The 22490-nt window shown below is 43.4% G+C and overlaps 2 protein-coding genes across 3 annotated transcripts; one reads left to right on the top strand and one right to left on the bottom strand.

Moving 5' to 3' along the window:
- The first annotated feature begins 422 nt into the window (after positions 1–422).
- Positions 423–20310, top strand: Serpinb6 (serpin family B member 6). Of its 2 annotated transcripts, none has more exons than XM_048348522.1 (7): positions 423–503; positions 5720–5894; positions 6789–6941; positions 11702–11819; positions 15780–15922; positions 19282–19437; positions 19774–20310. In XM_048348522.1, exons 2-7 carry the CDS (start codon positions 5730–5732, stop codon positions 20173–20175), a joined length of 1137 nt encoding a protein of 378 aa, XP_048204479.1. In that variant the 5' UTR covers positions 423–503; positions 5720–5729; the 3' UTR covers positions 20176–20310. The 2 variants fall into 2 exon arrangements, with proteins under 2 accessions (XP_048204479.1, XP_048204478.1); XM_048348521.1 differs by lacking the exon at positions 423–503 and adding an exon at positions 767–871.
- On the bottom strand, positions 13632–15062 carry LOC125352399 (ornithine decarboxylase-like). The gene is given in 3 exon segments (XM_048347487.1): positions 13632–13763; positions 13765–14180; positions 14183–15062. Coding segments are annotated over 3 exon segments (1428 nt in total).
- Positions 20311–22490: the final 2180 nt, after the last annotated feature.

Here is a 22490-nt window from a genome sequence, read left to right as displayed (position 1 = left end):
AAAAGAAAAAAAAACAAACCAAAAAGCACTCTTCTGTCTTCCTCGCTCCTCCCTGTCTCGCCCTCCTTTCCGTTTCTGTTGGGCACTAAGGGCACATTTACTAAAGGTGCAGCAAACAGCTGGGGTAGCTCCAGGACTTCCCTGTCTCCCAATGGAAAACTTAGTGTGTTCCACCTAGTGTTTCAGGGCACGAAGTTAAAGAACACAAGTAGATTGGGAGGGAGGGGAGGCAATGGGGGTCAAAGTGCAGCGGCACAACTGTGCTCATCTGGGACTCCCCAGCGCAGCTCCCGTGGCCCACGAGCCCGCCTGCGGCCCAGGGATGAGGGCTCCAGCGCAGCCCCGCAGGCCCGACTCCGCCCACCTCCCCGCCCAGCCCGCTCCTCCCCGGCCCGGCCAGCACTGCCCTGTCAGTATTTGAGGCCTGTGGCGCCCCTGGAGCTTTTACTGCTTTACTGCTTTCACTAGAGATCTCTGGCTTCGCCCGGCCTCGACCCTCCAGGGTAGGTGTGTGGGGCGCCATCTGCTCCGGCACGCGGGGTGGGGGGCGGTTGCGGCTCCAACTGCGGGGACCCGGACGCCCGGTGGGTTCGCGGGGCCAGGGCGCGGCCCGGGCTCTCCGAGGAATGGGGCGTGGTGCTCGGCCCGTGACCCCCTCTGGCCCGGCGGGCTGAGGGCGGGGGGGGGGGGGGGAGAGGACCGCGGCCCGACTCCTCGGGTTCCCCTCCGGAGTCCCGGGGCGGCGGCGGCCGGCGGCGGTGCGGGGTGAGTGGTAGGCCTGCAGGCCCCGCGCCCAGTGATTGGGCGGCCGGCGAGGGATGGGGGCGACGCAGAGCCGGCCCGGGTGCTGCACCAGGACTCCCTGCCACAGGTGACCACGGGCCTGGCCAGCCCGGCGTCCCCGCCTTCTCCACCCCGCCCCTCTGCTCCCCACCTCGTCGCCCCTCGGACGTCGCCTCCCGGGTTCCTGGTCCACTGCTGGGACCCGGGAGGCTGTCACCAGACCCGGGGCGGGGAGGGGCCGCGGGCGGCCTGCCGGGCTCTCCCAGCACCTTTTCTCTGAGTGCACGGGGTTCCTGGCAGCTCTGACTGAGTTCAAGACTTATTTTTGCCAGTCCTGGGGCTTGGACTCTCCCAGGCTTCTTTTTGCTCTACCTCTTGAGCCACAGCGCTACTCCCGGCCTTTTCTGTTTATGTGGTGCTGAGGAATCGAACTCAGGACTTTATGCATGCTAGGCAGGCACCCTACGGCTAAGCCACATTCCCAGCCCCTCGTTCAAAACTTTTACGAAGATTATCTTGAGGACCATTCCAGATCTTTTCCTGTTCTTTCCTTTTTTTCAATTAATCTCACTACAGGCAGGATGTACAAAGTAGTGTCTTCAAACCTAAGAGGAATGTTTAATTCTGCGTCAGCTTGTGTGCTAGGTGACCTTGCATTTGAGCTAATTCCTTCCCCCTCCCCCCTTGTTTGTTTTGGAACCCAGGCCTTGTACTTGCTAGAGCTGTACCCCGAGCTATGTCCCCCTCCTTTTTCTCCTTTAGTGCACAGGGTTGAGAAGCGGAAGTTAGTGTTCACCTGGTGTCGGGTGCAGGAGATGTGAGGCCTGGCACTTTTTTGCCTGAGGCAGTTGTGCTGGCGATGAGAGTGTCTGGAGGCTGCCCGCTCCCCTCCTGTGTGGTTTAGGACTGCGGTGTGAGCTCTGAATTATTCAGTAAGCTTTGGATGAAGATGCTGCGGGCAGGCACATGATGATAGGGCTCACTAATGTGCACTAGAGTTGGGACAAACTCCTGCTGTTACCTGTGTCAGGGGTGTGTTCCCATGCTTCCTTCCGACCTCTGAGTCAGTGTATCCATTATGAGGCATTGTCATCATGGAGAAGGTGTGCCACTAGGCCATATTCCCAGCTTCAGGAATATCCTTTTCATAGCAGTGAATCATTTTGGAATAGATAATGAATTTTACATAGATATGTGTGCTGTTATGAAGTGTCCTTTCCATTTTATTGGCTACAACTATACAAGTGGGGACTAGAAAGACAAGGGTAGGCATTGAATGAGCAGTGTGAGCTGTGACATAGCACCCTATTATTGGCACATTTGGTGAATGGAAGAAACTAGTCCTTGGACTAGAAAACTTCAGCATGGGCATATAATGCCCTATTGTTGCTGTAACACAAGCTGTTTGAGATCCGTGTACCAGAATAAAGTAATCCATTTACAGAGATTCTCACTAGCCAAGTTAGAACCATTTGAGCACCAAGATGAAGCCAAACATTCACTGACTGAAATAATGTTGTTTATAAAAACTCTCATTTATAACTCCCATTTATAAGCTTAGATAAGGCAAACAAGATGAGCTTTAAAATGGCACAAAATAATTCATTGATGTTTGTATTCCATTTAGGATTTCTTTTTGAAAAGTTTGTTTATTCCAAGTTACCAGGGTATCAAATACAAAATACAAAACATCCAAAATATCTGAAAATTTCACTTAGAACCAGGTTAGGTAATAGAAATCTGGAATGTTTAGATACTCGGAAAACCAATTAGTACTTCATTTAAAGGAAAGACATCAAGAAACTGAAATTTGGTCTTATAAATTTCAGTGGAGATGAGACTAAAGGCAGAAGGTCCACTAGACAGACATGCTTGGCCACACAAGGAGTGAATGGGTGGTCCAATAACCATGAATAAGGCAGCCTTACTCTCTTATCTTTGTAAGGAAGAGATGCCCACTTAGATAACTTCAATCCTAGAAGCCATTAAAATAAGCCTGGTTATTAAGTGACATTTGTATTGATACCTTTTGGATTTCAAGATTCCCTTTTGGTCCCATTTTTTCCAGTGTGTGTTTGATTTTCATAGAATGCAAAATACAAGACCTGGGGGTGCAACCTTTGCTATTCTCAATTTAAATCTTTTGTTCTAGAGAGCTCAGCTGTCTTGAATTTTTCTGTTTTTGGTTGGCAGCCCATTTTACAAGATTACATGTCATTGAATTTAGAAACCTCTTGAATTATCAAGAATAATTTCCCCATCTCCTTAATCACAACCAGAGTTTCTTTTGCCATAAGAGGGAAACTCTGCAGGTACTAGGACATCTTCAGGGCTCTTGTGGAGCTCAGCACAGTTATATCTGAAAGTCATGCTCTTTCTTGTTAAAGTCCTAATGTTAGGTTCTTCTTTCATTCTCTTGAGGATTCTGATATTCACTTTTTCTTCTTCTAGTTCTGGGGTTTGAACTCAGGGCCTTAGGCTAGCAAGCGATTTATTGCTGGGTCACACTAGTAGCCCCTTGTTCATTCTTGCTTCCCCTTTTTCTTATTATGTGGATTCTCTCCAGTCATTATAAATATTCTCTTAGTGGATAAGTAGGAATAAAAAATAATTGTGGATGATATCAGAGCAGGAGGCTCAGCTCACAGCCAGCTCTGCAGCATTTGCAGACTTTCTGGCTGATTGGTCCTTATCTTTGTCGTCATGTCCTTTCTCCTGGTTCCTTCTGGCTCTTTGTGTAGTAAAGGACTTTATTTAAGACAAAAAATTGGTCCTGATTTAGCTGGTCTGCGCCTAAATTGGCTATATCACTTATATGAACTTCACATTTCCCATTTAAAACTGGGAAGGAAGAAATTGAAGTATGCACAAGGATGTGGAAAGACTGGGAAGTTCATGGGTTGGCAGAATATCAAAAAAATAGCCTTACTGCCAAAGGTAATATACAAATTCAGTGCAATACCTATCAAAATCCTAATGTAATTTTTCACAGAGCTAAGAGAAAATAATCCAAATTTTTATATTGAATCACAAAGGCTTCAAATAGCCAAAACAGTGCTGAGGGGGGAAAATCAGTGTTAGAAGATTGCAAACTTTATTACAGAGCCTTAGTAAAAACCAAAACAAAAGACAGCTCAGTACTAGCACAAATACTAACCTGAAGATGGACGGAACAAACTAGACAGCCTTCAAAAAGGCCAAAACTATACCCTGGAAAGAAAACGACAGCCTCTTCAATAAATGGTGTTGGAAAAATTAGATAGCCATATATGCAGGAGAGTTAAACTGGGTCCCTGTCTGCTACCTATACTAATGTCAATGCAAAGTGTATTGAAGATCTCAACATAAGACGTGAAACTACTATAGGAATGAGTAGGGGAAACACTAGAACTTATTGGCATAGGTGGGAATCCCAGGGGCTTAACAAACAGGGGAGAGAATTGACAAATGGGACCACATTAATCTAAAAAGCTCTGCATAGGGAAAGCTATAGTTTCTTCTTCTTCTTCTTCTTCTTCTTCTTCTTCTTCTTCTTCTTCTTCTTCTTCTTCTTCTTCTTCTTCTTCTCCTCCCTCCTCCTCCTCCTCCTCCTCCTCCTCCTCCTCCTCCTCCTCCTCCTCCTCCTCCTCCTCCTCCTCCTCCTCCTCTCCTCCTCTTTCTTCTTCTTCCTCTTTCCTCCTTCTTCCTTCCTCCCTCCTCCCTCCTCCCTCCTTCTCCTTCTCCTTCTCCTGACTGGGGCTCAAACGTGGTACCAGAACTCAAACTCTGTACTTGATGCTTTTCCTCATTGGCTAGCACTCTGCCAACTGAACCAAGCCTCCAACATCCAGGATATAATTATTAAGCCAAAAAGACAGCCTTCAGAATGGGAGATCGTCAACAGCTGTATGTCTGAAAAGGGCTTAATAACCAGAATAAAAATGTTCAAGACGCGAAATCCCCAAAGATTCAATAACCTAATTAATAAGTGAACACACATGCTAAAAAGATACTTCTCAGCAATGACCAATAGATACATTAAATGTTTACCATCCTTGGCCATAGGAAATGCAAATCCAAACAGCTTTGATCTCCAGTTAGAATGGCCATCATCAAGAACCTGAAGATAAATGCTGGTAAGGATGTTGGCAAAAAGGAACCCTATCACACTACTGGTGGGAAAGTAAATCAGTACCACTATGGAAAGGTGGTATGGAGATTCCTTTAAAAACTAAACATAGAACTGCCCTGCTGAACATTTACCAAAAAAATAACAATACAATAAGGCCCTGGTGTATCTATGTTTATTACTGTATTATTTAGTATAGTCAAGTTATATGAAGAATGATATTATGTTATTTGCAGGGAAATAGATGGATCTGGAGAAAATTTACACTGAGTGAAATAAGTCAGGCTTAGTGACACACAATAATGCACATTTTCTCTCATGGAAGTGAGGTATAAGCTTTAAAAATATAGGAAAAATAGATATGACCAAACTGAGTAAAGCATGGTATATGCAGAGGTGGTTTTCAATGAACAGTTTCTACGATCAATTAACAGTTTCACAGAATGAATTCCAAGAAATCAAAATAAGTCTTGCTGAGAAGGGTAGGAGTAAGGGGAAGGGGATGTATGAGTGGAGAGAGGAATGGAGAGAAATGTTACTATTTCCCTTTTTCATTTAATTTAGAAATGCATGAAATAGTCTTGAGGTTCCCCAAACAGAACCAAAGATTCGTGGTATCAATGAGAAGGAAAACCGGGGACATGAAATCCTGTGTTTATGTGATACTGATTTTATTTTACTTAGTTTTGCTACTAAAGAAATACTTACATTTTAAGAAAAAGATGCAACATTAAATAGTTATCTTTGATTATTTCTGAAGATGGACGGCCAATTTCTTCTAAATTCTCTCTTTTTCTTGTGATTCTGATTTTAAATTCATCATTCCAGACTTGTCATCATGGATCCTGTGCTGGAAGCAAATGGCACCTTTGCCTTAAACCTTTTGAAAATACTGGGTGAAGACAGCTCAAAAAACGTCTTTTTCTCACCTCTCAGTATCTCTTCATCCCTGGCCATGGTCTTCTTGGGAGCAAGGGGCCATACCGCAGATCAGATGGCTCAGGTAACAATGTTACTGTTTGTCATTTTGCTGGGCCTCTGCATTTCAAATCAGCAGAAGAATCATTCTTGTTGGCCATTTAACCAGTGTGTCGTAGGGGTGGGAATGAACATTCTATACCTGCTGAACACCTGGTGCAAATGCCCTTTCTGTTAGAGGTGATGGGTTAGTGCTTTTTACTTGGGGCATGAACAGTAAAGGCATGGCAGATCAAGGTCATCCATGAACCCCGTCTACCCCATTGCCTCTAATGGTTCGCATTAGTGTACCATTAGAAACACCAAGCCTTCCCTTTTCCCAAGACTCCGGAGTTTCTTATCCTGGGGTCATTCTTGGCTGAGAGTCTAGGAACAGGACTGAGTCTCTTCAGATGCTGTTCCTTAGGTACAGTTTTCTGAGTGCAGAGATCTGTAAACTGGCCCACTCTAAAAAGGTAAGCTATCGAGGGATGGCTTCAGGGCCACAGTCTTGCCAGAAAAGAGGAAGGGGTGATGTATTAATCTGCGAGGGCTCTGTAATAAACAACGTATGTGTATTTCCTCACAGTTCTAGAGGCTTAAAGTCCAAAATCAAGTGGGTTGGCACCAAAATCTGGCTTCCCACTGGCAAAAAGGAGTAGCCTGTGTTTGAGAGATTGAGGGTCTATCCGACAGCTATACTTAGAATACAGTGACAGGAAGGGCCAGGGTTTGTACAGGGCCTTTCTGCCCAGAGCCAGGCTGTCAAGGGTGCAAGGAGTGACCCAGGAGAAGGAGCTGCAAGACACTTCAGCTTTAATCAGCTGCTTCTTTTGAACAGCAGTAAAGATCTGCACACTTCTTAGGCTGAGTTTAGTGTTCACTCATTTCCACCAGTCAGGGCTCACTGAAGTTGTGTGTTTTTATTGTTTGTTTTTAGGTGCTTTCTTTCAAAAAATGTGGCAAAGATGGAGACGGAGATGTCCACCAGGGCTTCCAGTCACTTCTCACTGACGTGAACAAGACTGGCACGCAATACTTGCTTAGAACAGCCAACAGGCTCTTTGGAGAAAAGTCTTACACTTTCCTCTCCGTAAGTCATGTTTGCCACTTTTCACAAAGGGCAGTGGGGGGGGGGGGGGGCGCAGAGTGCAGGCTGAGAGTTCACTTGTGCATTTCTTATATTTGTTTACATGCTTTCATTAAAAAATCCAAAATATCCAAGCCATAGGTGAGTATATTTTTAATGTACCAAAAGCAAATAAAAACCAACAAAGCAAGAGCTTTCATTAACCTCTCTCCCACATCACACCATTCTCCTGAGATAAGAGCTTTTGTAGATGTATATCTTCATGCATATGTAGAGGTTTTATTTTGTGAGGATTTTCCCTGCACAAAGCTACTAGGCCACACATATTGTTTAGAAATTTGTTTCTTTAATTATTTACATTTCAATCAATACATGTGTATCTCCCTTACTAGTACTATAGTATTATTATAATATGTGTGTGTGTGTATCACTACTGAGACTTGACTATGGGCCTCTCATTGGCTCACTTGCTCAAGGAGGGCACTCTACCACTTGAACTACATATTATTTTTAGCTTTTTACTGGTTAATCGGAACAAAGAGTCTCATAAACTTTTTTACCCATTCTGGCTTTGAACCTCGATCCTCAGAACCCAGCCTCCTGAGTAGCTAGAATTACAGGTATGAGCCTTCGGGTATGAGCCCAGGTAACACTGTATGCTCTTAACTTCTGATTATTTATGAGATCAACCAACTTGTCTTATTGAGCATATACAAGCTGAGCATCCCTAAAATCTAAAAATAAATAATATGAAAAATGTCAAAATCTGAAAAATTCCAAACTGTAAACTACCTCTGATCCTGTGCATCTTGAATAAGGTATATTCAACCTATATATATTTTCTGAGTTGCCTATTTATTTGTTCTTTGAACATTTTTCTATTGGGCTATATTCCTTTTTCATACTTTTTTATAAGTCATTTTCTTTCTTCCTTTCTTTCTCTATCTCTGTCTCTTTCTCTCTCTTTTTGTAAGTCTAGGGGCTTGAACTCAGGGTCTGGGTGCTGTCCTGGAGCTTTTTTGCTCAAATCTAGGACTCTTCCACTTTGAACCATAGCATCACTTCCCACTTTTCTGGGGGTTCATTGAAGATAAGAGTCTCACAGACTTTCCTGCCTGGCCTGGCTTTGAGCTACCATCCTCAGATCTCAGCCTCCTGATTAGCTAGGATTACAGGTATGAGCCACTGGTGCCTGGTGTTTTTCTTTTCTTTTTTATGTGTTTGGGATATTAATCTTTTTTTCTATGATTAACATAGTTTTCAAATATATTTTAGATTTTACATTTATTATTTTAAAACTAAGTGATATAAGATGAAGGTGGTCAAGTATGAGGTCAAGTATTGGTAAGGTCTATACACTAGGTTTTTTTTTTTAATTTTTATTGTCAAACTGATATACAGAGCGGTTACAGTTTCATACGTTAGGCACTGGATACATTTCTTGGACTGTTTGTTAATTCTTCCCTAACACTAGGTTTGTTTTTTTTTAATTCTTTCTTTTCCTTTCCATTTCTTTGTTTGTTTCTTTGTTTGTTTGTTTGTTTGTTTCTTTCTTTCATCTTCATCTTTGTCTTCTCGTCTTAGTCTTCGTCTTCTTTGTCTTCTATGTTTTCCTAGCTGGGCATCAGTAGTTCATATCTGTAATCCTAGCTACTCAGGAGGCCGAGATTTGAGGATTGTAGTTCAAAGTAATGCAGGAAAGTTCCTGAGACTCTTACCAGCAGTAAATTACCAAAAAGTTGTAAATAGCGCTGTGGCTCAAATGGTAGAGTGCTAGTCTTCAACAAAAAACAGCTCAGTGACAGAGCCTAGGCCCTGAATTCAAGCACTAGGACTTGCCTAAAGGAGGGAAAAAAGTCTTTCTTTCTTTCTTTCTTTCTTTCTTTCTTTCTCTCTTTCTTTCTTTCTTTCTTTCTTTCTTTCTTTCTTTCTTTCTTTCTTTCTTTCTTTCTTTTTTTTTTTTTTTGTAACAGCCTTAGCTTTCAAGGTTATTGTTTGTGGGCCTGTACTGGGGGGCTTGAACTTAAGTACTCATGCTATGGCTCAGCTTTTCCCTCCCTGTTGGCCGGCATTCTTTCCCTTGAACCTTGGTTCTAGTTCTGGCCTTTTACTGGTTAATTGGAAATAAGAGTCTGAATTCTAGTTCTAGCTTTTTACTGGTTAACTGGAGATAAGAGTGTCTTGAATTTGTCTGCCCATGCAGACTTTGAACTTTAATCCTCTGATCTTAGCTTCCTGAGTAGCTAGGATTAGAGGTGTGAACTACCTGTGCCCAGTTGTCTTTTTAAAGCCTTTTGTGGAAAGAAAAGGAGAATTTCCAACAAACCTAAAGGATTGATTTATTACTTTTTTCAACTATTTTGAGAAAAACATTGATGTTTAGAATGTTATTAAGTTAGCAATATTTGTCAATTATTTCTCTGTAATTTATTGTTTCATGAAGCTAAGTACCACCCACAATATATTTCTATAAATTTCTATATTATAACTAATCTTTGCTTATAAAATAGGAACTTAAGTAGCAGGCAATTGTTTTCTGGCATTTTGTGAAAGCATCTAAAGGTGTAGTGAGTTATTTGTTCATGGCCAGTTTGTTTTCAGACTATTTCCTTAGATTGAGAGATTTTTAAAAATTTTTCCCCAAAACACAGGCCAGGTACAGTGGTTTACACCTACTCAGGAGGCTGAGATCAATGGATTGTGGTTTAAAGCCATCCCAGGTAGAAGTCTCTGAGATTTGAGTGCCAAGTAACTAGCAATAAGTTAGACTGGAGGTGTGGCTCAAGTGGCAAAATGAGTAAGAAATGAACAGGAGCCATGAGCAAGAAAGCCAAGTGAGAACCTAGGCCTAAGTTCAAGTCCCAGTACTAGCACAAAAGAAGAAACAAACAGAAAAACCTCTTCAAATGTAGATTAGTGAAGTTAGACTAGCATGAACTGTGTAAGGATTAAATGAAATTATCTATGAAGTTCATCTTTACAGTGCCTGACATATACTGAGAAGTCAGAAATGCTATATAAAGCAGTGGTAATGAAAACAATCTATCTGGACCACAGGTGACCCTCTGAGGTGTGTAGAGAGCAGAGAGCTGAGAATCTAGGACCACACAGCTAAGAATCAAACAACTTGTGTTGTTTGATGTGGTGTTGGATCCTTGCTCCAAAGCTGTACAAAAGGAGAAGTGAAAAATCCTAGATTATTAAAACATTCCCAAATGAGGAATTAAATATGTTTTTCTTTTGAAAGGAAAATTGGTAAATCATTTCACAATGGTGTCAATGAGGTATTTGAACCATTGAAGTTCATTCAAATTTCCTTCTTTAAGCTGGGTCTGATGACTCACAACTGTAATCCTACTACTTGGAATTGAGATCTGAGTTTAAAGACAGTCCAGGTAAGAAAGTTTATGAGACTCTTATCTCCAATTAACCTCCAAAATTTGGAAATGGAACTGTGGCTCAAGTGGTAGAGCATAAGCCTTGAGCAAAAAAGCTGAGGGTCAGTGCCTAGGCCTTGAGTTCAATTCCTAGTCCTGGCACATAGAAAAAATTCACCTTCTTTAATATGGCAGCATTTAGGTAATCATTATTATTTCATAGAATAGATCATCAAAATAGTTTAAACTGTTTTCTTCTATTTTTACTGCTGGGGGTCAAACCCAGGGCCTTGAGCATGTTATGCAAATATTTTATCACTGAGCTAATATAGCCCCCAACCCTCGAAAGTTTTTTTAGAAACTGAAGCTCAACTAAAACGGAGCCATTCAAATAGTAACTATGAGACACATAGCTATTTAAATTTTAACATAATTGAAATAAAATATGCACCTCTCTAGCCACATGATTAGGTCCCATGTGCTGTGGTCATGTGGCCTGGTTTGGATAGTGCAGATTTATAATATTTACCACCACAGGAAGGCATAGTGGAAGGTCTGATGCAGATTTCGCTCATTTCCCCACATCTTGTTAAGCTTGCTGCTGCAATGTAGGGGTGTGGAGCTCTTGCAGGATTAACCCTCACTTAGCCCCAGTGGTGGTATATCAGAGTGACACCCTCGAATTACTGCACCACGGGCTCTCCAAAGTTCTTTTTTAAGCCTCAGCTACTCACTCAAGATCCAGTATTCTGTGAAGTTTTACTGGTGCTGAGACCACTATCTTTGTTCATAAGCTAAGATTAAATAGCTAAAGCCTGGCATGATGGTACATGCCTGGATTCCCAGCATTTAAGAGTCTGAGGCAGGGCTGGGGATATAGCCTAGTGGCAAGAGTGCCTGCCTCGGATACACGAGGCCCTAGGTTCGATTCCCCAGCACCACATATACAGAAAACGGCCAGAAGCGGCGCTGTGGCTCAAGTGGCAGAGTGCTAGCCTTGAGTGGGAAGAAGCCAGGAACAGTGCTCAGGCCCTGAGTCCAAGGCCCAGGACTGGCCCAAAAAATAAATAAATAAATAAAAGAGTCTGAGGCAGGAGGATCAAGAGTTCAAGGCTAGCCTAGGCCATAAAGAGAGATCCTCTTTCAAAAAAAATGAGAGCTGGAACATAGCTCCATGGTGGAACCTGTGTAGCATATGCAAGGAAGGCCTCCAACAAAACAGCCCCCAAAAGACCCTGAAAACTGAGCTTTGTAGGTTTGTTCCTCATATTTATTTGTAAATTACATATGTAAATCATCAAATTCTTAATTTCTCACATTGGTACATAGGAAGTAAGCTGTTTGTGTTCATTTTCATACCCTTGCAATTATGTTATTCTGTGTTAGTCTTTTAAAGATTCCTGTTGCAAATTCTACCAAGCAGAGGTGGAGGAGCTTGACTTTGTTGATGCTGCAGAGGAGTCCCGGAAACACATAAACACCTGGGTAGCCAAAAAGACAGAAGGTGAAAAACATATCATTTTATTTTGTTTGGGTGCTTGGGATTGCAGCTAGGACTTGGGGCGTGGGGCCACATGCTCTACCACTGAGCCATACGCATTGCCCCTATCCTGTTGCTCTGTTTTTAATAGTAGTTTAATTAGTTTCATTGTTGATTCCTTCACAATAACGTCAACTACAGACAGGAATAACTTTTCTCTCAAAATATCTGACAGCTTTACAGATCTGCTTCTGAAGTATTGCCTATGACATTTTTTCTAGTTCTTTCTACTGTGCACTCAGTGTGTTTACATATATATATATTATACACTATATACATATACATATATGTACACACACAGACACATATATATGTGTGTGTGTGTGTATATATATATGCCAGTCCTGGGACTTGAACTCAGGGCCTGAGCACTGTCCGTGGCTTCTTTTTGCTCAAGGTTAGCACTCTACCACTTGAGCCACAGCACCACTTCTGGCTTTTTCTATATATGTAGTGCTGAGGAATTAAACCCAGAGCTTCATGTATATGAGGCAAGCACTCTACCACTAGCCCCTGTTTCTGATATCTCTTAATGTGCCATACTCCAGAACAATCTTCACTTTCTTTGGCTAGCCTTTCTTTCCACAGTAACATAACAACCTTTGTTTTCTGGTTCTAGAGCTGTCTCTGCTGTGACACTTAGTCTCCACACCTCTCTTGCCTTGCTGCAGGTGGGGCCCAGCCCTCCTTTACCTGTATTTCTAACAAACTTCTTAGAGATAATTATATTTTGACTTACTAAATTGATTTTGCATCTTTTAAACTTATTTTTAAAACTCAGTTTACCTTATACAGGGAGAATGACTCATCTTTCAAAATTTAAACTCATTTAACTGGTACATAAAAACAGATTGTATATACTTATTGGGTACTATGTGAATTGCCATACATACATCATGCAATGTTCAAATCACTGTGAACACATTTACCTACTGAAACTTTTTTTTTTAAATTGAAATTTAGAACCACTAATTTTATTATCTTCTAGTGGTTGTACAAGGGGATTTCAGTTCAACATGTCCATTTATTATGTGTACAGTAATCTTGATTGGAGTTACTCCTTTCATCATGTCTTTCCCCAAGTACTCATTTTAAAAACAATCCTTTGTGTTTCTTTCTTTAAATTTTGGGCACAAGTTATTTCTTTCTAGTTCCTGTGTGAGAAACTCATCATGTAAATATTAACATCTATGCATTCTTTTTTTGTGTTTTATTCAAACTGGTATTTTTTTACCACAATTTTTATTTTTATTTTTTTTCATTATTCCAAGATACTTTATTTCAAAACAGGTCCCAACACGAAGCTTCTGGCCCTGGCCGCCGTTGTACAAGCTACAAATGCTTGCTCGGTAGCCGAGGGGCACTCTTTTTTTTTTTTTTTTTGGCCAGTCCTGGGCCTTGGACTGAGGGCCTGAGCACTGTCCCTGGCTTCTTTTTGCTCAAGGCTAGCACTCTGCCACTTGAGCCACAGCGCCACTTCTGGCCGTTTTCTATATATGTGGTGCTGGGGAATCGAACCCAGGGCTTCATGTATACGAGGCAAGCGCTCTTGCCACTAGGCCATATTCCCAGCCCCCTGAGGGGCACTCTTGATAGCATGTTGGAAAAATGAATAAAAATCAATAGAAAACAAATATGCAAAGTTTCCATAGGAATACAGAAAAGTGTGACCCCCATCTCCTAGTCTTCTGTTATTGCCGCATCGGTGGCAGCTCTATTCTTACAAAGACGTTCAAAACTAGCAGTAATTAAGTTAAGTGGTTCCCCCCAGATCCCTTAATTCAAGCTACACTTGCACTTGACAGCTACGGGAAGTTTCTTCACATTGATGCTGCCAGAGGCGCGGGGGGCGGGGCACCGCTCCAGGCCGCTTTCCTGGGCGTAGGACAGGGGCAGTGTGCTGACTGACGTCCTGCTCCTCCGCGCCGGGCTGGAAGCCGTGCTTCTGCACTTGCTGCATGAGTTGCCACATGAGCCGTGACATCACGTAGTGGATAGTCAGCCTCTGGAAGCCATTGAAGGTAGAAGCAGCAGCAACAGTGTAGGCACCCATGTTCTCAAAGACCATCCAATCACCCACTTGCGTCTCGGGCAAGCCACAGCGCTCAAGGATGCGATCCAGGCCGTCGCACGTGGGCCCCCAAATGCTGGAGAAGTAGTACTTCTCATCGGGCTTGGGTCTCTTGTGCAGCAGGGACTTTACATGTGCATGATCATAAAGGATGCAATTGAAGGATCCGTATATGCCATCATTTACATAATACATGAATGTCTGCTCATTTAGCTCATCTTCATCATCAGAGCCACTCTGCTCCTTCCAGACCATTTTTTGGCAATGATATTAACTGCAAGTGTGAAGGCAGATGCAACGTAGTATCTGCCTGGCTCCGCTATGATCTGCACTCCAGAGTCTGACGGGAAGTACTTGTCCAGGGCTGGGTTAATCACACTAGTGATCTCTTCAAACTTCAGCTTCACGTCCTCAGATCCGGGGAAGCCACTACCAATATCCAGCAGATACATGTCGAAGCCCACCTCAGCCCCCATGTCGAAGATACAGCGGGCATCAGAGACCGCCTGCACGAAGGTCTCCGCGTCAGTGCAGCCGCTCCCCACGTGGAAGCTGACACCAATGACATCAGTGTTTAGCTCTTTTGCTCGTTCCAAAAGAAGTCTGCTGGTTTTGAGCATGGCACCAAATTTCACACTGAGGCGACAGACTGCTTTGGAATCATCAGTGTCGATCCGCAAAACCAGCTTGGCCTTCGGGTGCGCTCTGGCCACTTTCAGCAGCTCCACCTCACTGTCGAAAGTCATCATCTGGACTCCGCTACTGGCCGTGTACTTGATCTGAGACACTTGCTTACAAGGGTTTGCATAGATGATCCTTTTGGAAGGCACCCCGAGGCTCTGCACCAACTGTATTTCAGTCTTGCTGGCACAGTCAAAGCCGGTGCCGATGGCAGCCAGGGTGCTCACTATGGCTCTGCTGTCATTACATTTGACTGCATAAAAGGGAGTGACTCGGGGAAGAGCTTTCAACCATGGGAGGTGCTTCTTTAGAATGTCTCCCAGGTCTGCCACGTAAAAGGCATCCTTATCATCAGAAGAAGACAATTCATTAATTTTCTGGTCCACGATGTCCTTGGCGGTGAAGCCTTCATCAAGGATATGGCAGTCAACATCTTCCTTATTAAAGTGGCTCATGGTTGTGCCTCTGGATGTGCCTCTGGAACGCAACAAGCTGCAAGTAGTTGAAGTTCACTCTGAGGCTTTAGCAAAGACTCTTCTTAACAAATGAACCTCAGAGCGCCCATCAGCCTCACCCCCGCCCCATGGAGACAGCCGCCGCCGCTGGAGCCGGAGCCCGAGGAGCACGGGCAGCCCGCCGCTGGGCCCCAGCAGCCTCGCTCCCGCCCGCCGGAGTCGCCGGCCGGAGGTGGCGCTGAGCTGCTGGCTGAGGGCAGCCGTCGGCGGGGGCGGCAGACACTGATCTTACCACAATTTTTAATGTTTCTTTTTTGCTTTCTCTTTTTCCTCTTTCTTTTCTTTTTAAGGACAAAAATCTCATTCTTATTTGAGTAATGGTAAATCCCTTCATCCCCGTTTTTTGTTTTGTCAGTCAGTCCTGGAGCTTGAACTCAGGTCCTGGCTCTCACTGACCCTGAGCTTTTTTGCTCACTTTACCACTTTGAGCCACAGCTCCATTTCCAGTTTTCTGGTGGTTATTTGGAGATAAGAGTCTTATGGATTTTCCTGCCTGGGCTGGCTTTGAACATGATCCTCAGATTTTAGCCTTCTGAATAGCTAGGATTACAGGCATGAGCTAGCAATGCCAGGCTCATTTCTTTTCTTAACCATGTAAGGAGATGTGCCATCTTTAGCAAATATTTATTTAACTGGTACTTTAATTCTTCCTTCCAGATAAAATTATAGAGTTGCTGTCTCAGGCTTCAGTGACTTCCAACACCAGAATGGTTCTCGTGAATGCCATCTACTTCAAAGGAAACTGGAAGCATTCATTTGACAAAGAGTGGACCAAGGAGAGGCCATTTAAAATCAGCAAGGTGAATATTGTGCAGGAACACAGCAGACTCCTGGACGTAGTTCCCTTGCTCGTGTTGCTTTCTGACACTCACAAGTAGGCTGCCTCCTTACCCTGTGCTTTAACCTGAACTTGGCAGTGCAGCAGCTGGGACTGCCCACCAAGCCTTAGGGCCTTTCTCCTTTTGTATGTTCCCCCAAGTGGCTACACACTTTTGGTCAGTCTCTACTTCTGTCTCTGCCCTTACAGTTGTCCATGTATCTACAAAGCAAATCTGATGAGGTAGTTAGCAGGCTTCCTTTAGATCTTTCTAGGCTCTTTGAAGCTTGTGAGATACACTTTAAACTTCAAATATAGTGATCTTGATTGTTTGTGGGCACAGAACCTGCCCAGTTCTGCATATTGCCTGAGTACCAACACATTGCTTTCTTCCCAGTGGTGTCTGCTGTAAGCTCCATCCAGGTTCGGCTCTTCTCCCAGCTCTCACCACCACATTGCTGTTTCCCATGAGACATCACAGTGGCTGAGTGACTTTTCTCATCCAGCAGAAAAAGGCCCAAGACAGATGGCTGCATTCCATGTGCTTGGCATTGCTGCCTTGTAAATGCTGAACTAATGAATGATCGTCTTTAGTCTTGTTTTGATCATAAGGGTAATACACAGATTTTTGTTTATAAACAATCAAAGGGACACGTATACAGGCTAGACTGAGTTTAACCATCTTTTGTTTGGAAGATATTATTTGCTGATGGCCTAGTGTCTTTCTCTGGCTGAATCCAGTTAATTCTTATTTTATTTTTTTAAGTCTTTATAGTTTTTTGGGTTGTTTTCCCACAGGGGCACCAAAATAGACACACTAGATTAATTACAGTGTATTCTGGATCTTTGATCCTTAGATCTGTCTTGAATATTGGCTTTACCTTCTTGCTCTGCCATTGCCTGCACAAGGCCTCCTTCCTCATGCACTACTTCCACAGTCCAAGGAGAAGGACATGTGACAGAGAGCAAAAATCCTTCTCCTTTGGTAGTTCTGCCCTGTGTCCAGAGGGAGCTCTTTGCTATGTATTGCACAGATGGAATTGGAACTATTCCATGTGGCCTGCACAGGATACAGGGTGATGAGGAATTCTGTCTTGCTTTCTTATCTCTGTAGTAAAGATTGGGGATTGGGGCTGTAGTGAATGTTGATTATACCATTTGTTATATCAGATGAAGTTTCCTTGGGACACACTTATGCTTATCTGTTTACATATTCTATAATAGCAGGTTAGAGTAGTTGTGGCAGAAAGCATTTGGGTCACAGAGCCAGAAATTACTTTCTTGCCAGTCATGGAGAAAGCATGCCCAATGTTGGTCAAGGATGTGACTGAGGAGCCAAGGATGGGAGCTGTTCTGCCTCAGGGAAGTTCAGGCAAGTTAGAAAAAGCTGAAACAGAGCAGTAACACAATAATACCTTTGGTTTGTTCTAGTTGATACAAAATGAAGGGCAATACTGAGACCTGAGCTCATAAAGTCACATGGTATTCAGTAACTAAGCAGAAACTTCTAGAATTAAATGAGAGAGGATCAGGAGCCATGGATAGGACATAGTCACTGTCCTCTGATCTTTCTCACTGTGTGGCTGGCACAATTGGTGACAAATGAAGTTTCTATTTTAATTCTTCCAATCATTGGTTTATTTATTTAGTCTGTTCTGTGCCAGGCATTGGCTAGTTAAACATGCCTGTCCTTGTAAAGCTGGCCTTGGGGCTGGAAATATGGCTTAGTGACAAGAGTGCTTGCCTCATATACATGAAGCCCTGGGTTCAATTACCCAGCACCACATATATAGAAAATGGCCAGAAGTGGCACTGTGGCTCACGTGGTAGAGTGCTAGCCTTGAGCAAAAAGAAGCCAGAGACAGTGCTCAGGCCCTGAGTCCAAGCCCAGGACTGGAAAAAAAAAATTGTAAAGCTGGCCTGTTTGGGGGAGAGATGGTAAGCATGTCTAAGAGAAGGGAGTTTATTAGGTGGTGCTAATTGCTTCAGAGCCATACAAACAATGGGCAGGGAGTTATGCTAGAGGTTCCGTTACTGAGGAGAGCTGCTGCAGGAGCCTTTACTGTGTAGGTGATGTTTAACCTGCGAAGGAGGGAAATGGTGAGTTATGGTGTAGAGATGGAAAGAATGTGATGCTTTACGGAATCACAAGAAGCCTCGAGACAGTAGCAGACCAGCAAAGGCAGAATGGTAGGAGGCCAGGTGGAGGAAGAATGGAGAATAAGCTCTTGTTGCTCATCCCAATAGTCTTAACCACTACTTTACCTGGGCATCCATGCCTCAAATCCTAGCTACCTAGGAGGCTGAGAGTTGAAGATAGCGACTCAAAGCCATCCCCAACAGATAAACCCAAGAGACTCATCTCCAATTAACCACCAAAAATCTGGAAGTAGAGATGTGGCTTAGGTGGTAGAGTGCCAGCCTTGAGTAAAAAAGCCAAGCAAGAGCATGAGACTCTGGGTTTAAGCTCTAGTACTAGCTTAAACAAACAAACAAATAAGGGAGTACCAATATGATTTGCTAATGAGTCAGTTTAGGGCAGGGTATGAGAGAGTTAAAGGACACATTGTGGCTTTTGACCTCTGGAAAGATGGCGTCACCATCCACTGGTTGTGTCAAAGTATAGACAGGACAAGATTTGGAAAGTAAAGAGCCAACTGTCCTTTTTGCAGCTTTCTTTTATGTCCAAGCATAAGATGCAGCAAAATATATGGTCTAGAGTCCAGAGGAGAGAACCAGGCCAGAAATGCAGAGTTTGAAATTATGCTGTAAGCCAAGAGACTTAATTGAAGTTACCAAGAGAACAAAAGTGTTGGGTAGGAGTTCCAGGCACCCTAAGTGGAGATTGTGTTAATCAGCATTCTATCACTATGACAAATACTGTGATAATCAACTTTATAAGAGAAAACATTGATTTGGACTGTTATATAGTTCCAGTCCCTAATATGGCACAGTCATTGCTTTTAGGCCTCTTGGAAGTATTAGATGGTAGTGGTGGGAGCATGTAGTGGGGTGAAACTATTCACTTCCTGGCCAGGAAGCAAAAGAAGCCAGCATCCCACAGTCCCTTTCAACAGCACTCTAAATGACCTAAATGCCTCTCAATAGGCTCCGCCTCATAGAAACTCCTTTACCTACCTATAGAAGCACTCCAAGAACCAAGCCTTTTGAGAGACATTGAGCCTTGGGGTCTAAACCATAGCAGATGTTGAAGGTCTGATGGGTATTTCTAGAAGCATAAGCATGACAGTGTTTAAGGGGCCCAAGTCTGATCCCCTTTCAAATTAGTTCAGTATGTCCATCATGTCTTGTTTCAACTTCCTTATCCTTTTCCTTTTGCAGAATGAGGAGAAACCCGTACAGATGATGTTTACGAAGGCTACTTTTAAAAGTACCTATGTACATGAAATTTTCACCAGGATCCTGGTGCTTCCCTATGTGGACAAGGAGCTGAATATGATCATCATGCTTCCAGATGATCACATCGATTTGAAAACGGTAATGGGTGTCAAACCTTAATGGTGTCACAATGGCCAGAGAAAGGCATTTCAGTGTCTTTCGTAGCAGCCCTTGCCTCTCCAGGTCCCAGTTAGCTTATTTAAACTTTTTTCTCTGTTTATTTGTGATGCTGGGGATGGAATGTAGGGTCTTGAGCATGCTAGCCAAGCACTAAACCACTTAACAGCACCCTGATCTCTCAAGGCTACTGTATTTCCGAGAGATACAACCTCCCACCAGGCTTGCCCTGTACTTTGCAGAGCAGCCCTCTTCCTCACATGTGACACTGCATGGAAGCGGGGTCCTGGGACTCAAAATCTTTTAACTGTCTTATAGGTGGAAAAGGAACTCACTTATGAGAAGTTTGTAGAGTGGACAATGCTGGACAACATGGATGAAGAGAAGGTGGACGTTTACCTCCCTCGGTTTAAGTTGGAGGAGAATTATGACATGAAGGATGTCCTGAGCAGTATGGGCATGGCAGATGCTTTTGAGCAGGGCAAGGCAGACTTTTCTGGAATGTCTTCCAAGAGAGATCTGTATCTGTCCAAAGTTGTGCACAAGTCCTTTGTTGAGGTCAATGAGGAGGGCACAGAGGCTGTGGCTGCCACAGCCGCCGTCATCCAGATGCGCTGCATGGGCCCCCCTCCCTTCTGTGCCAACCGTCCTTTCCTTTTCTTCATTCAGCATAGCAAGACCAATGGGATTCTGTTCTGTGGCCGGTTCGCCTCTCCATGAGGAAAAGGTTTTCGCTTTATAGAGACCACTACCTTTCATCCACTCCAGTGTGCCTATGACCCAAGTGTCCTTCTTAGTGTCATGACTGTTAAAAAATAAAAGGCCTTATGGTGGCATCCCACCCTCAGGACTATGTGTCTGAATGTGAGATGCTTTTCTAGTATCTGAAATCACTCCTCTTCAGTGCTCTACTCACAATCCTCCCAATCACAGCCTCCCAAATAGGCAGAATTAACAGATAGGAGCTACTGGTATAGCATTTTGAGATCCTCTTTTGTTTTTATAGGGATAACTTCCACTTACAAACTGTTTACAATGATTTCAAGCAACTGAAACCTTCCAACATTGAGATGCCGGTGCTCTATATGTGGACTATTTAAATTAAATATTTCTAACCTACTTTTGAACAAAATACATCTGAAATTTAGCGGGCGCCACTTGATGAGTGACCAGCGGAGCTGAACTAGAGATCAGTTGACTCCAAACACCCACAATTGCTGATTCCCTTGACCTAGCCCAGTGGCTTAATGGAAAATCCAAGCCCTCAGCTAATGGCCACTCACCCTGATTGGAGTTTTAAATCTGTTGTTGTCCTGATGGATAGAAGTAGAGGGCTCTGTCAGGAGAAGTTACCTCGGTGGTGTTAGCATTTCCCTAGCCTCAGGTCCCTCCCCTCTGTGAGCAGCCTGTGCCAAGGAGAGCTGTAAGTCTGCCAGGACTGTCGGTGAGGGCTCACCAGTATCTACCTTTAAAGGAGTTTGTTGTTTTGGATGAAGCTGTGACAATAGGACTATAACTGATTTCAACATATTTTCAACATGGGTCAATCTATCTTTAGTAGGCTCATCGTATATTTTTTTCCTCAGTGCCTGAGCCATCTGAGTCTTCCTTATTAACTAGCCCAGTGGGTTCAGATTTTATTAATTCTCTTAGCTCTTCTCGGGCAGCTGCATACGCTCCCGGGGCTGGGCAAACTCATCAGGTCCCTGTTCAGTTTCTCCAATCGACTGATGGAATTTAATCTGTTCATATCTAGGATCCAAACAATCTCGTACCAGATTCCAAAGAGTAAAGGCATTCACTAGGGTTTTTTTCAGGGCCATTTCTGTCATAATGTCCTGAATCCTTTTTCCTATTTTTTGCCAAACTTCTAAGTTAATGGTTCCTTCTTCCGGGAACCAGGGGCATGCTTCCTCAATGCCCACTTTCACTCCCTGGGCATGAAGCATCCCTTTGGGGGCCTGCACGTATAGCGTGCGGCTGTTACTTTGTCCCATAATATTTTACTCCCGACGATATTTTTCTGTACTCTCTCCCACTCTCCTTCCCAAGCGATTGGATGTCCTCTTACCTCAGCGGGGTCCTCTGCCTTAGCCCCAGGTTTTCAGGTCCCTGTTCTGGCGCCACTTGCTGAAGCCAGCCGGCAGCGAAAGGGAATCCTGATTGAGGGGGCGAAGATTAAAGAAAAAGGAAAATACAAGACAAGAGACAAAAGACAAAAGATGGGGTTTGGGAGGTCTGCAGCTCAAGACCATAAGACTGTAGCCCCGTTTATTCTTAACTTCCAGTTTATATGCAGTTTAGAAACCAAGGAATAGCATAGGGTTACTAAAGTTCAAGAAAACAAAAAAGCTTTGAAGTTGGCAATACCAGCTGGCAGTAAAGACAAGATAAGGTTGGTTAACATAAAACAGACTCTTGTGGACATAGTAAAACATCTCCGATTAGTGCTGTCTTTTAAGTAAGCCATGTCCTTGCACGTTCCTTGAGATAACAACATAGCCAGGTGTCAGGATGAACTTTGCTGTTGGCTCCCTACAGAGATACCGGTGCTCTATACTTGGACTATTTAAATTAAATATTTCTAACCTACTTTTGAACAAAATACATCTGAAATTTAGAGGAGTCAGCCCAAAGAAGGCCTTACCATCACAGGACAGTTAAGTTACGCTAATTTAATTTTATTTTAGGTATGGTAACTAAAAAGTTGTTTTACAAAAGTGCATGCACAACTGCATCCTGGGTTTAATTTTAATCTTTTTTTGTCTGTTACTGGGGCTTGAACTCAGGACTCCACACTCAGTTTTTTCTGCTCACAGCTGGCACTCTACCATTTGAGCCACACCTCTATTTATGGCTTTTTAAAAAAAGTTTGTGTGGGGCTTGAACTCAGGATTTTGGCACTGTCACTGAGCTCTTTTACTCAAGTATAGTGCTCTACCACTTCAACCTACATCTCTACTTCTGGTTTTCTTAGTTTATTGGAGATAAGAGTCTCATGGACTTCCTTCCCTGGGCTGGCTTTGAGCCAGAAT

This window comes from Perognathus longimembris, chromosome 6, assembly GCF_023159225.1.
Source record: "Perognathus longimembris pacificus isolate PPM17 chromosome 6, ASM2315922v1, whole genome shotgun sequence".
In the NCBI taxonomy this organism is placed as follows: domain Eukaryota; kingdom Metazoa; phylum Chordata; class Mammalia; order Rodentia; family Heteromyidae; genus Perognathus; species Perognathus longimembris.
This window is presented reverse-complemented; position numbering and strand designations above follow the sequence as displayed.